The sequence below is a fragment of the Staurois parvus genome, unplaced genomic scaffold (assembly GCF_062004578.1).
Source record: "Staurois parvus isolate SC_StPar_1 unplaced genomic scaffold, SC_StPar_1.0 ptg000437l, whole genome shotgun sequence".
Taxonomy (NCBI): Eukaryota; Metazoa; Chordata; class Amphibia; order Anura; family Ranidae; genus Staurois; species Staurois parvus.
The window spans coordinates 3,645,721-3,660,225 of NW_028318233.1; the positions used below are offsets into that span (position 1 = coordinate 3,645,721).

Consider the following 14,505-nt stretch of genomic DNA (forward strand, 5'->3'; position numbering starts at 1 on the left):
CAAGTCTTCACAATCTACCCATACTACAGACGGTAAGTCTCACAATGACAATCGGGGTTACCCCCACTAACATCCCAGCCACATAGGGCACATCCTGACCTTCTTAAACAATTTGAAAGAATGCTCACTAAGGTATTAAAGCAAACCTCCGACCATATTACAAACTAACTCGGGCAACACACTGCCAATCTTGAACAAAGAGTTGATGACCTTGATGTATTCACCCATGCCCACTCAGACGAGGTTGAAGCTCTTAGGGATGAAAATACAACCCTACAAACTCGTCTAGAAAAAGATTTTGAAAACAAGGCCTGGCGCTCTAATCTCCGCATCCATGGACTCCCAGAGACCATCACAGAAGCACTATCTACTTTCACGGCCCCCTTCCATTCCAATCGACCACTTGGAGATGGACAGAGTCCACCAAGCCTTATCTCCATGTCAAACCAATGGCCCACCCCATGATATTAATGCTAAACTACACTTTTTTCGCACCAAGGAACAACTCATCACTGCCGCACGCAATAAGGACTCTTTGGTCTTCCAAGGTCATACTTACCAACTCTTCCAGGACATCTCCCCACTCACGATCGCCAAACGATGAGCTTTGAAACCTCACCTGCAAATTTTGCAGCAACGCCACATCACCTACAGATGGGGATTCCCATACTCTATCCGATTCTCATATCAGAAACGTGATTACACTCGCCGAACCTCTGATGATCTCCAGACGACTCTACATAACCTGCAACTTCTAACTTCTAATGCAGAATCAGAATTGTCTCATCGTTGCTCAGCCTCCTGCTCCCCGCAGAAGATAAGGTATATTATATAGGGTGCGCTTGTTAGAGCCCAACCTCTGTAGTTGTAGGATAAAGGTGCCAGATGAATATCAGGGATTGATGGGAGCAATAATCCTGAGGCAGCACTTCTTAGAGTGGAAGCAAGGCTCTAATGCAGTAAACGTGTGTATCCTCAGACACATCCTAGTTCCTACTTCCTGATCCTATAGACTGGGCTGCTGCTGGACGGCTGGATGTCTCACCTGGATCTTAACACGCCACACGATGAGTCTTTTTAACTATTTATCTTGTAAGTGCAATTTATCTATTGTTCACTAATAAACTGTCTATACTGCACTTAAAGGCTCCTTCCTTCCTTTTTCATGTTCCCCGCAGAAAATTCAGACCTCAACCAGAACCGAAGGCCAACACACCAGCTGAGCTAGACTCCATGGACTGATCCCTGAAGAAGATTCATCCATTCTTCTCTTTTCCACCTATGTTTTACCTGAGTCACAGATTCCCTAGTGACGCAAATTGACCTTTTGCTCACGGCTGACTTCCCTAACCCCTCAAGTCTGCATAAAAAGCCTTCCTGGCTAATTAAATACATAGACAAGCCTGATACAAATGTCCTGCCTCATGGGTCGAGCCGATTGGACTTGCCTATCTTACTGAATAATACCCCTCCCCACTCCTTTTTTTCTCCATCCTAAACCCCTTTCTGTCATGCTGCTATCAGATTACATCCTCATTTACTATGGGACCTCTAAACATTCTCACCCTAAATATTCAGGGGCTTAACTCCCCCAATAAGAAAACCAAGGCCTTTAAATCTTTTGCCTCTGTTAAGGCCCACATTGTATGCCTTCAAGAGACGCACTTCACCCCTAGCTCTACTCCTAAATTTTTTTAGCCTAAGCTACCCTCAAGTATACACTGCCTCAGCTGCCATCTCATGGGAATCCTCATAGCCTTCCACCGAGCATCCCCTTTGACACTCCTGAAAGAGATCAAAGAAATTGAAGGCCGACACCTCATCCTTATGGGTCTTCTGCTCGACACTGCACAGACTGCACCTTAATGGGGAGGTTGCAGCTCTGTTGGGGGAATAGGATGGCCAAAAAGTTGGAGGGCTTTTAAACTAGGTGGTGGGGGGAGGGATCAGAAGAAACAATACTAGCGGTAAGCAAAAGGTCAGAGGGTGCTAATGGAGGTACTAGCGGTAATATTACCATAACACCAAAACCAGGAGACAGTAAGATGGCAAATCAAAATAGCAAACTCAGAAAAACTAAAAAACTGAGAGACATGTACAAAAGTGCCAGGAGCCTAGCTAACAAAATGGACAAACTGGAGCGGCTGTTACACGAGCAGGATTTAAACTTTTTGGAAATATCAGAAACTTAGTTTGACAGCTGGCGTGACTTGGTGGCAACTATCCAGGGGTATTTTTTGTATCAGAGGGATAGGGAGTGTAGAAGAGGGGGAGGGGTGTGTCTATGTATTAAGAGTAATGTACAGGTGTAGGAGAGGGACGACGTCACAAATGGGACAAGGGGGGAGGAAGTTGCATCTATATGGGTGGAACTTCAAGGGAAGAAACAAGTGGGAAAATATTAGTGGGGTATGTTATAGGCCCCCTAACCTGAAGGATGAGGAGGAGTTGGACCTCCTATCACAGTTAGAAACGGCAGCGAGACAAGGCAATATCATCATAATGGGAGACTTCAACTATCCAGATTTGGACTGGACATAGGAAACAGCTCAATCATTAAAGGTCTTCCATTTTTTAATTGTCCAACAGGACAATGTCATGTGGACGTTGGTGGACGCCCTGACTAGGAAGAATGCATTGCTAGATCTACTAATTACAAATAGCTTAGAGCTGTTCACAGCTGTGGAAATACAGGACAACTTTGGAACCAGCAATCACACTATAATTACATTCAGCATAAACCACAGGAAAAGGAGGCACGAGGGTAGTACAAGAACACTAAATTTCAAACGAGGCAACTTTTCTAAACTGCGCTCGATACTACAAGATATTAAAATGGGATAAAATCCTAGAAATATAACACATGGAGGAAAAATAGGAGTGCTTTAGGAACATAATAAATAAAAAACGGTATTATCCAGTGCATTGCAATGGGCAATAAATATAGAAGCGCTAAGGTTAAACCTTGGTGGCTAAACCATAACGTATAAAGTCTTATTAAACAGAAAAAAAATGGCCTTTAAATATAAAGCCAAGGGGTCATAGTCAGCATTCCAGCACTACAAGGAATACAATAAGAAATGTAACAGCGCAATCAGGGCGGCTAAAAATTAGAGAAAAAAAAGAATTCTTTAAAATACATCAACAGTGAAAAAGCAAGGTCAGAACATATTAGCCACATAAAGGATGAGGAAAGGTAGTTGATTTCAAACGACAATGGAGGAGGTAGCTGTACTAAATGCATTCTTCTCCTCAATCTTTACACAGGAAAAGGAGGGGTATAACAGGAATGACTGTATTGTTAGTAACACGCAACAAGATATACCCTTGTGGCTAACAGAAGGCGGTGTCCAAAAAACACTAGAAAAGCTTAACACAAATAAATCACCAGGACCAGATGGCTTACACCTGAGAGTACTCAAAGAACATAGTCAAGCTATAGCTAAGCCATTATTCCTAATTTTTATGGACAGCATACTGACCAGAATGGTACCAGCTTACTGGCGAAAAGCCCAAGTGGTACCAATATTCAAGAAAGGGCAGAGTTATATTCCTGGAAACTAAACACCTGTCAATCTAACAATCGATAGTATGTAAACTAATGGAGGGATTTATAAGGGACTATATCCATGGATTTGTTGAGGAAAGTGGTATCAATATTAGTAATCAGCATAGGCTTATGAAAGGTTGTTCTTGCCAAACAACCTGTTAACATTCTACGAGGAAGTGAGCTGCCATCTAGATAAAAGGAAGGCCTGTGGATGTTGTGTATCTGGATTTTGCAAAAGCATTTGATACAGACCCCAATGGCGTTTAAAATTACAAACTGAGGTCTGTATGCATGGACCATAGTGTTAATTCTTGGATAGAAAACTGGTTATAGGGGCGCGCCCAAAGGGTGTTGATAAATAGCATGTATTCAGAGTGATCTGGAGTGCAAGGCTCTGTTCTGAAACCAATTATGTTTAATTTATTCATAAATGATACAGAGACTGGAATAAATAGCTCAATTTCAATGTTTGCTGATGATACAAAGCTAAATAGGGCAATAACTTCACAGCAGGATATGGAAATGTTACAATAAGACGGGAATATAATAATAGAATGGGCAACTACATGGCAAATGAGGTTTAATGTTGAAAAATATAAACGAATGCACTTGTAGGCTAAAAATATGAAAAGAAGTTACTCGCTAAGGAGTCAACCTCTGAGGGAATCTAGGATGGAGAAAGATCTGGGGGTCCTAGTAGATCACAGACTCAGCAATGGCATGCAATGCCAAGCTGCAACATGCAAGGCCAGCAGGATATTACCATGCATTAAAAAGGGGATTTACTGCAGAGATGAAATGTTAATCCTGCACTTTATAAAACTCTGGTTCAGCCACATCTGGAATATTCTGTCTAGTTCTAGTCACTAATCCTCAGGATGTGCTGCAACTGGAAGGAATCCAGAGAAGTGCAACAAAATTAATAAGGGAACTGGAGGACCTTAGTTAGAAGGAAAGACTACAAGCAGTAAACGTATTCTCCATGGAGAAGAGATGCTTGAGAGGAAATATCATAGCGATATACAAATACCCAAATGGTGATCCCAGTGTAGGAAGTCAACTATTCAGTCTCATGGAGTATAAGAAGACACAGGGCCATGAAATTGGAGAAGAGTTTAACCTTAGTCCTTGTGGGGGGGGGTTTCACTGTTAGGGCAGCAAGGATGTGGAATTCCCTTCCGCAATCAGCGGTGTCAGCAGGAAGTATTGATAGTTTAAAAAGCCTCTTGGTCATGCATTTTAGTGAACACAATATGCAGGGATATGGGGAATGGTTCACACACCCACATAGGTTGAACTAGATGGACTAGTATCTTTATTAACTATAAGTACACATCCTGCGTACCAGGAAGTATGTCATCATCTGAATCCGGAAAAGAATCGGTGTCATCTGGGTCCTTCTCAGCCTACCTTACAGGGGACCTGCCCAGAGGCACTATACTGCTGAAAAAATGCTGGAATAAACCAAACAATGGGGGACTAGTGGTGCATCAAAATGAAAATTCTGGTGCCGAAGCTGAAAATTCAAAATGCACGTGGCCGAAAACTGAAATGCGCAGTTTGTAAAAATGAATATATATTTTTTGGAAAAAAATACACTTTGATTAAAAAAAAACCCAAAAAACACAATATATACCCCAATTTGTTTGTAAAATATGACAGAGGATGTTACAGAGAGAAAATAGATACCCCTACCCCCTGCCTCCTGCCAGCAGACCCCCACAACCACCGGTCAGGGTTGTGGGGAAGAGGCCCTTGTCCCCATAAACATAGGGACAAGGTGCTTTGGGGCAGGGGGGGGCTCCTGGTGGACCTGCGAGGCTACATGCTCGGAAAAGGGTCTGGTATGGATTTTGGGGGTGACCCCCACGCCATTTTTTTTTTAAATTTTGCCATGGGAACTCCCCTCAAAATCAATACCAGACCCGAAGAGCTTGGTATGGATGGGAGGGGGAACCCCACACCATTTTTTTTTTATTTATTATGGTGCCGGTTTTTAAATGTAATTACCGTTTTTTTTCTTCTTCACTATAGCTCACAGAATCAGCTGTCACTTTCCCCCCACCTAAAAGAGAAAGTTTCTTTCCCCAAGTTAAAAGAAACAATGTTTCCTTTTAGTTTCTTAAAAGAAGCAAAGCTTCCTTTAAATCTGGGGAAAGTGACAGCTCTGTGAACTATAGTGAAGAAAAAACAAAGCCAGCAATTGCATTTAAAAATCGACACCGACATACACTTCTTATTGCAAAAAAAATTTGTTAAAAAATTTGTAAACTGAGGCATTATCTTCAATGGATTTTCATTCGTAAACCGAAAATTACATTAACCGAGGCGTTTGTAAACTGGAGGTACACCTGTATAGTGTAGTGGTTAATGATTACACAGTCAATATCAAAACAGTCAAAAAAAACAAACTATAACATTTTTTCCATGTGGAAACAAACATTTGCGGACGGACTTACTAAGATGGCCGTCGATCCAGACCTCAGCAATGGCGGCATGACGTCAGCACGTCGACTTCTTTCCAGGGAGTTAAAATGAACAATATATTTATATGTTGTTGATTTTTTTCTTTATGTGCTGCACTATCCTGGTCTATTTTGAATATTGGGTCTGTGTTCCTGATGAAGGGGGAGCCAATCATCTCACAAGTAGCTGTCCTGGAAGATGATATGGGAAATATATTTTGGGGGATTTAGAATCAATATGTACTTAAATAAAATATATATTTTTTTAACCATTAGCCACCCGGCCAATGGCCGAATGGCGGCGTGCAAAATCCATTAGCGTTCCGGGTGGACGCCATACGGCGTCCTCCCGAGCATGTGTAGTTTGCACACCTGCAGAGCGGCGCAATCTGTCACCGGCCATGTACCTCGGACACGACCAATAACAGATCTGAGTACTGGCCCCATTGTCGGTACCATGTGACCTGCTGTGACCAATTACAGCAGGTCACATGACAGTTATACAGTAGTATACAATGGATGGCTTCATTCATGCCATCCATTGTATACTAGTGTCTAGCTGTGATTGGTCACAGTGATCACATGCCAAGCAAAAAAAAAAAAAAACCCTGAATGAATTGATGTCATTCAGGTAAATGCTTGCTTATAGCAAAGCAATTCTTTGCTATAAGCAAATTGTGTAAAAAAAAAAAAAAAATACTGATCACTTCCCCAAAGTAGTACAATGTTACTATGGTAACATTGTACTACTTTGGTCATAGTGAAATATGAAAAAAAAAATGTAATACAAAATTAAAAATAAAAAAATAAAATAAAAATTAATTTTTTTTTTCATACTGTCACCAGTCAGTGTCCCTGATCATCGCCATGCCAGTTATATGATGACGCTGTACTGCACTGGTGACAGTATGTAAAAAAAAAAAATGTGAAAATTATTTTTCATTTTTTAATTTTCCGAAAAATTATGACAAAAAATATAACTTAAAAAAAAACTTGCCATGCCTCTTATGAAGCACGTTGCACTGTCTACTCTGCAAAAAGGGGTCATTTGGGGGATATCTGTACTATTCTGACATTCTTGGACCTCCAGAAATTAGATTGGCTGTCAGTACTTCAGGACTGATCAATATTCAGATCTATACCAGTTTGTGAACTCTATAACTTTCCTACAAACTGAATAATACATCCTAATTTGGGTTATTTTCACCAAAGACATGTAGCAGAATACATTTTAGCCTAAATTTATGAAGAACAATTATTTATTTGCAAACTTTTATAACAGAAACAGAGAAAAACATGTTTTTTTTTCAAAATTTTCAGCCTTTTTTTGTTAATTTAGCAAAAAATAAAAACCTCAGTGGTGATTAAATACCACCAAAAGAAAGCTCTAGTTGTGTGAAGAAAATGATAAAATTTTAGTTTGGGTACAATGTTGTATGACCGTGCAATTGTCATTCAAAGTGTGAGAGCGCTGAAACCTGAAAAATGGCCTGGGCAGGAAGGGGGTAAAAATGCCCGGTATGGAAATAGTTAAACCATAGCTTAGTATCACTTTAACTCCCTGGAAAGAAGTCTCATCAGCATACCTTTCCTTGACCAGCTAGTAACAGCATCAAGCTAGAGGTCAGCATGGCAGCCAGGCAGAAAGCATTTTCAGAAAGAAAGGTCAGCAAAGACAGTCTTCCTTTTTTTGGCCCTTGTTACCAGAAACAGTTACCAAGAACTCTTTTTTTTTTTTTTTTGTTTTAATTCACCAGCTGTCATCCATTTTCAGTTTACAGCTGTTTTTGATGTTACTGTGGGCTGCAATTGCCAATCTTCTCCCATTCTCAGCTGAATTCCATTTAGCTTGCAATGAACAAACTCAATGCTACTCGGGCATTACAAAGTGATGTATTTGACCAAAGTGAATTCCAACTGGATTTCCAAACCCGGAATGAATGCGTCATTGGAGATGGAAAAGGGCATTTACTGCAGTGAAATGCAGTCAAATGGTGACTCACTATAATAAAGCATGTACAGATCAAACAAATGTCAACAGGTCACATACTTGTGTCTTTATGGAGCTATGAAAATAATGTGCAATAAATCTCACACACCATTGTGCCATAACCCTGATTTAAAGACTATGTCCACTTTTGAGATCATGTTACACGTTACACCCATTTTTAGTTTATAACACTGTGTAGAGGCATAAATAGAACCTTTAGGGCCCCAGTGCAAAAAATCATGAAGGGCCCCGCTGACTCCCCCTTCACTCTGAGCCCAAGGCCTTCCCACTAATCCCAGGCCCATTTACTCCCATTGCGGGGCCCTTTATTATGGTCCTGCAGTTGGACCATTTCATATGCTTTGCATCTGGCCCCCTTTCTGCCGCCTTGGATAGGATTGCCACCTTTTCTACAAGTCAAACCCAAACACTTCAGTGGCGACGGTAATTTCTTTTGTACTATACACTATACACACAGTATATTTTGTGTTTAAAAAACATTTATAACCATATGGATTCAGTCAAAAAAAGTCCCCCCTTACATCAGTGTCTGCAGAGTTCCCCCTTCACGGCTGAATCCGCAGCGTGTTCCCCCTTCACGGCTGAATCCGCAGCGTGTTCCCCCTTCACGGCTGAATCCGCAGCGTGTTCCCCCTTCACGGCTGAATCCGCAGCGTGTTCCCCCTTCACGGCTGAATCAGGAGATTTTTCTTTACATCTGAACTCACAGAGTTCCCTTAAACCAGGAGTAGGCAACCTGCGGCTCTCCAGCTGTTGCAGGACTACAAGTTCCATCATGCCTCTGCAAGTCATAGCTGTAACTGTCAGTTTTGTAATGTTGCAATGCCTCATTGGAAATGTAGTTCAACAGCTAGAGATCCGCAGGTTGCCTACCCCTGCCTTAAACTGTAAGGGGGGACTCTGCAGACTCTGATGTAAGGGAGAACTCTTGGGACTCTGATTTAAAGGGAAACACTGAGAACTCTGGTGTACAGAAGGACCTCTAATTCAAGGGGGAACACTGCAGACTCTGCTGTAAAGGGGAACTCTGATATAAGAGGCTCTCTGGTAACCAGAGCCTGCCTTTTATAATAGAGTTCCCAGCATTCCCCTTTAATCAGGGTTCCCAAAGCCCCCCTTACATCAGAGTCCACAGAGTTATCACTTATATCGGAGTCTGCAGAATTTCCACTTGGATTAATGTAACGTGAACTCTGATGTAAGGGGTGCTCTGGGAACCCTGATTTAAGAGGGGGGTCTGATATAAGGGGAAACGCTGAACTCTTGTGTAAAGGGGAACTTTGATATCAGGGGGTCTCTGTTCACCAAAGCCCCCCCCCCTTATCAGAGTCTGCAGAGCAACCCTCACATCTGAGTCCCCCTTACATTAGTGTACTCGGAAGCAGGGGAGAAAAGGGGGGGACTTGAGTCTCAGTGGATAGATGGGGAGCTCACTCACCCCAGGATGGAGGCTAAGGCATCGAACGTTGGCACCTTTCATCTCCACCATGCATCACCTGGCTGTTGGGCTTCAAACTTCCCACACATTCCCTTTTCTGTGACACAGCACGCCAGGGATTGGGCAGACACAAATAGAGAGGAAGGAGGAGGAGCAGATCCAGCTCTCTCCTCCCCATCTATGCAAGGGGAAAGAAACGGTCAGTGCTGGCTCTGGTGCTGTGTGAGAGACACACTTAGCCCCGGTTCACAAAAATGCGGCCGTGCGGGCCGTGTTTTGCACAGGCACGAGAGCCAATTCATTTGAATGGACTCCCATGCCGTGACACGCAGGGAAGAAGTCCCAGCACTTCTTCTGAAAATGCAACCCACACGGAACCTCGGTTCCCAGTATGGTTGTGTTTTCCAGTGCGGGCGGCATGCCATTAGAACTAATGGCACCCGAACATGGGTTTGCATTCCTCTGTACGGGTGGTGAGGCTGCACGGATTTTCGTGCGGATCCGCAGCGGCACCACCCGCACAGATGTGAACCTAGCCTCAGCTCAGATGACTGCAGCCAGCAACCCTGCTAGGGAGCTACAGTCCAGGCTCTTGGGCCCCCCCCCCCCATGGTGGCAGAATTCTAAGGCCTGGTCTCAAGGGAGACCTCTGCAACCCCGGTAGTTCTGCCACTGACAAGGTGCCAAGCAGACCCCCCTTCACACCCTGCCCGACTTGTTCCCCCTCTTGCTCAACCTCACACCCCTCCTACAGTGCCCCGCCCCCTCTTCTCACTCTGTCTTCTCTTCGGTTTTTCTTCCTATTTCTGGATGCTCTTCTGCTTTGTCTCTATCACTATATCAACGCCAAATCGCAATCATACAAGGTGGTATCAAAATTTTTGAGACTAGTTTTGTAACACACCAACAGATGGCAACACAAGGTTGCACACACTGTCAAAGGGAGCACCAACCTTCATACGTCAGTGTGCCAAAAGACATTGTCCTTTGTACATCAGGAGCTGTACAACTGGTGCTACTTTGATCACGTGTTATGGACAGCAAGTTAGAACAAAGAGCAAACGTGAAATACTTTCCTTATTACAAATGTTCTATTATGATCTGCTGAAATTGTTCTGTATTTCAACCATGGAATTATACAAACCGGTTTGTAGCATGGCGTGTCATAATACACGGTGTACATGAAAATGAAGAATGCATAAAAAAAAAAAAAAACACAGCTTGAACTTCTCCCCAGTAAAGATCACCCAGCTATTGGCATTATACCGGCAGCTGCAGGGACAAGTATGAATGTGTAATACATAATGAAATACAGTTGCAGCTCTGCATTGCTTCTACAGATTCCATATGGCAGCATGCACCATGCTTTACAGGGAACCAGGCATTGTAGAAATTTGGCATACACACCACTTTATAAGGAACCTGTCAAAATAGAAGCACACCAAGCTGAATTTGTATCTTTATAAAGCAGTGTGCATGCCGAATACTTATCATTATAAAGCGGCATGCACGCTTTCTCTAATGACATATTCCCTATAAAGCAGTGTGCATGCTGAATTTCTGTTTTAGAGATACAAAGTTGCAATGCACACTGACTTATAGAGATACAAATTTCAGCATGCACAGTACTTTTTAGGGAACCTGTCAAAATAGAGATTCGGCAAGCACATGGTTTTATGGTGACAGGAATTGGGCATTTAGATGATTTTATGGTGACAGGAATTCGTCATGCATATGGCTTCATGGCGACGGGAATTCGGCGTGCATGCGACTTCATGGCGACGGGCATTCGGCGTGCATGCGACTTCATGGCGACGGGCATTCGGCGTGCATGCGACTTCATGGCGACGGGCATTCGGCGTGCATGCGACTTCATGGCGACGGGCATTCGGCGTGCATGCGACTTCATGGCGACGGGCATTCGGCGTGCATGCGACTTCATGGCGACGGGCATTCGGCGTGCATGCGACTTCATGGCGACGGGCATTCGGCGTGCATGCGACTTCATGGCGACGGGCAATCGGCATGCACGCGACTTCATGGCGACAGGAATTCAATGTGCACGCAACAGGAATTCAACGTGCACATGACTTCAAGGCGACAGGAATTCAACGGGCACGTGACTTCAAGGCGACAGGAATTCAACGGGCAAGCGACTTCATGGCGACAGGAATTCGGCGTGCACGCGGCTTTATGGCGACAGGAATTCGGCGTGCACGCGGCTTTATGGCGACAGGAATTCGGCGTGCACGCGGCTTTATGGCGACAGGAATTCGGCGTGCACGCGGCTTTATGGCGACAGGAATTCGGCGTGCACGCGGCTTTATGGCGACAGGAATTCGGCGTGCACGCGGCTTTATGGCGACAGGAATTCAGCATGCATACAGTTTTACAGCAACTGGAATTCGGTATGCATGCGGCTGTTGAGGTGAATCTTAGGTTGGTCCAGTGGGTCATTGTTTCCCCTCCTAACCCTTATGTTCCTGGTTTGATCCCCAGCAAGGATGAGGATGACATGTCAGAGACCCCCAGTGTCTTCCTTCAGTGGACATCCTGCCATAGGATACCTCTCACACTGGGGTTACTCCAGGACAATGGGGATGTCTCCCTTACTTCTTTCAGTCCCACTGGGATGACCAGCTGCCAAGAGGTTCTGCAGCAACAGGCACTGCTTCTCACAGGCTGTCACAGCCCTAGTAGGATAATGAATGTCTATGAAAGTGTGACGTCCAGAGCACCCCCAGACATATCTCCCCCCCCCCTCTCCAATGACAGCACCAACCTGCAGCAGCACTAGGAAGCCGGTCAGCCGCTTCTGATACCAGCCGAACTCCCCGACTGACAGGAAAGCCTCATCCAGGTCCATGTGTAACCTCACATCCCTTCCTGCTGAATGTTTACAATCATCTCTGACGTCATGAACGTGCTGGATGACGTGGCAGCACCACAGGTAAGCCGGCTGTACGAGCCGTGCGTTCCAAGCCTCGATTTGGTGAGCTTAGTGACGTCTGCTGTGTCTCATGTGGCAGGGCACTTCTGCTTTTAGACGTCTGTGCTCTCTGATTGGCTGCAAAATGGGAACGTTTCTGGTAACGCCCACCAATTGTGAGGAAAACTGTGCTAGGGAAGTTTGTCATTCGCAACTGCTGCTGATTTCTATGGAGATCTTGATTGGTTATGGGCTAAGTGTAAATATGTAAAAAGAACAATGGTATTCATTGTCACCCCAATGCACAGTCTCATTACACGCGCACTGCAGCACACTACAATAAAAAGAAACAAACTTTGGTGTGTTGTGGGGTACACGGGTGACCAAATTGACTGATTCCTGTTCCATTTTGATGTATCGGCAGCCCATATAAATGAACAGACTGCCGGCTGCCTTCACGTAATGCATGTGTAGCTGCATTAGAGCCGCCAGTTTCATAATTTTTCTGAACTAAACTAAAATGTTTAAAAAGTGGGGTATCTCTGATCCACCCTTAAGACAGAAAAAACACAAATTTAAATTGTCATTAAATATATTGAACAATATTTTACACAATAAATGAAACATGTATACAATGTTTATACTTCTTAAGCCACTATATACTGAAACAAGACAGAAGTTGGGGCCCAGATACATACAAAGAAACCAAAACAAATAAGTTCATAAAATGAAATGACACAGGGAAAAAGTATTGAACACATGAAGAAAGGAAGGTGCAAAAAGGCATGGAAAGCCAAGAAAACCAGCTGAAATCTATCAATAATTAGAAGGAAATCCTGCCCCTTGTCAGTGCAAATTAAAATCAGCTGGTTCAGTCTCAACTGATGGCCTATAAAAAGGTGTCTCATTACCAAGGTGTCACACAAGAAACATCTCATGATAGGTAAAAGCAAAGCTCTCTCAAGATCTTTACAACCTTATTGTTGTAAAACATACTGATAGCATTGATTGCAAAAGGATTTCTAAACGTCTGAATGTTCCAGTGAGCACTGTTGGGGGCGATAATTCAGAAGTGGAAAAATTATCATTTCACCATAAACCGACCACAACCAGGTGCTCCTTGCAAGATTTCTGACAAAGGAGTGAAAAGAATTATCAGAAGAGTTGTCCAAGAGCCAAGGGCCACTTGTGGAGAGCTTCAGAAAGACCTGGATTTAGCAGGTACCATTGTTTCAAAGAAAACAACATGCAATGCACTCAACCACCATGGCCTGTATGCACACTTACCACACAAGACTCCACTACTGAAGAAAAATCATGTTGAAGATCGTTTAAAGTTTGCTGCACAACATTTAGACAAGCCTGTGAAATACTGGGAGAATATAGTCTGGTCAGATGAGACCAAAGTTAAACTCTTTGGATACCATAATACAGACCATGTTCGGAGGTCAAGTGGCACTGCACATCACCCCAAAAACACCATAGCAACAGGGAGTTTGGAGCTGGGAACATCATGGTTGGACGGCGGCTGCCATCTTGGTACACCTGTTCCTATGTATTTTATTACCAATGCTTGTATGGGTCTGATAGCCTGATTTTAAAAGTTGAGTATTCTATACCTCGTTTGTATACATTAAACATGGACGTATTACACTGTGAGATGTCCTTTTATCTTTTTTTGAACACAGACTTCTGATGAGGAATTGGAGAAGGTCCAGTACAGGGGCGGACTGACCATTTGGAAACTCGGGCACTGCCCGAGGGCCCGGGGTCAGTAGGGGGCCCCATGAGATGCCCCTGGTGCCTTTTTTATAGGCTTTTTTGAGTTTGGGCAAGGACACAGGGGCCCCTTGATCCCCTATTGCCCGGGGGCCCCATGAGTTGTCAGTCCGCCCCTGGTCCAGTAAAGTACACTTACAGAGGAGAGCTGGATGGATTTCGGGTTGATATTAAAGCGCAATACTTATTTTACCTGCTGTATATACAGTATAGGTGAGAATGTGGTGCTTTGGTGGACCTAACACTATGGAGAGTGGATTTGGTGCACTAAAGTGTTCCACAACAGTATGCAGTGCTGTGCTGCTAACAAGGGCAAGTTTGCTTCACAATACT

The 14,505-nt window shown here is 43.7% G+C and overlaps 1 protein-coding gene across 2 annotated transcripts in view; it reads right to left on the bottom strand.

Moving 5' to 3' along the window:
• SLC22A15 (solute carrier family 22 member 15) overlaps nt 1-12,447 on the bottom strand; it is a 489,469-nt gene extending 477,022 nt beyond the window's left edge. The window contains exon 1 of one of the 2 annotated variants that reach the window (XM_089687779.1): nt 12,247-12,447. In XM_089687779.1, the coding sequence (XP_089543905.1) occupies nt 12,247-12,330 (84 nt within the window). In that variant the 5' untranslated portion in view covers nt 12,331-12,447. The remainder of the gene's footprint in view (nt 1-12,246) is intronic. The other variant, XM_089687778.1, reaches the window with a different exon arrangement.
• Between the last annotated feature and the right edge of the window lie 2,058 nt (nt 12,448-14,505).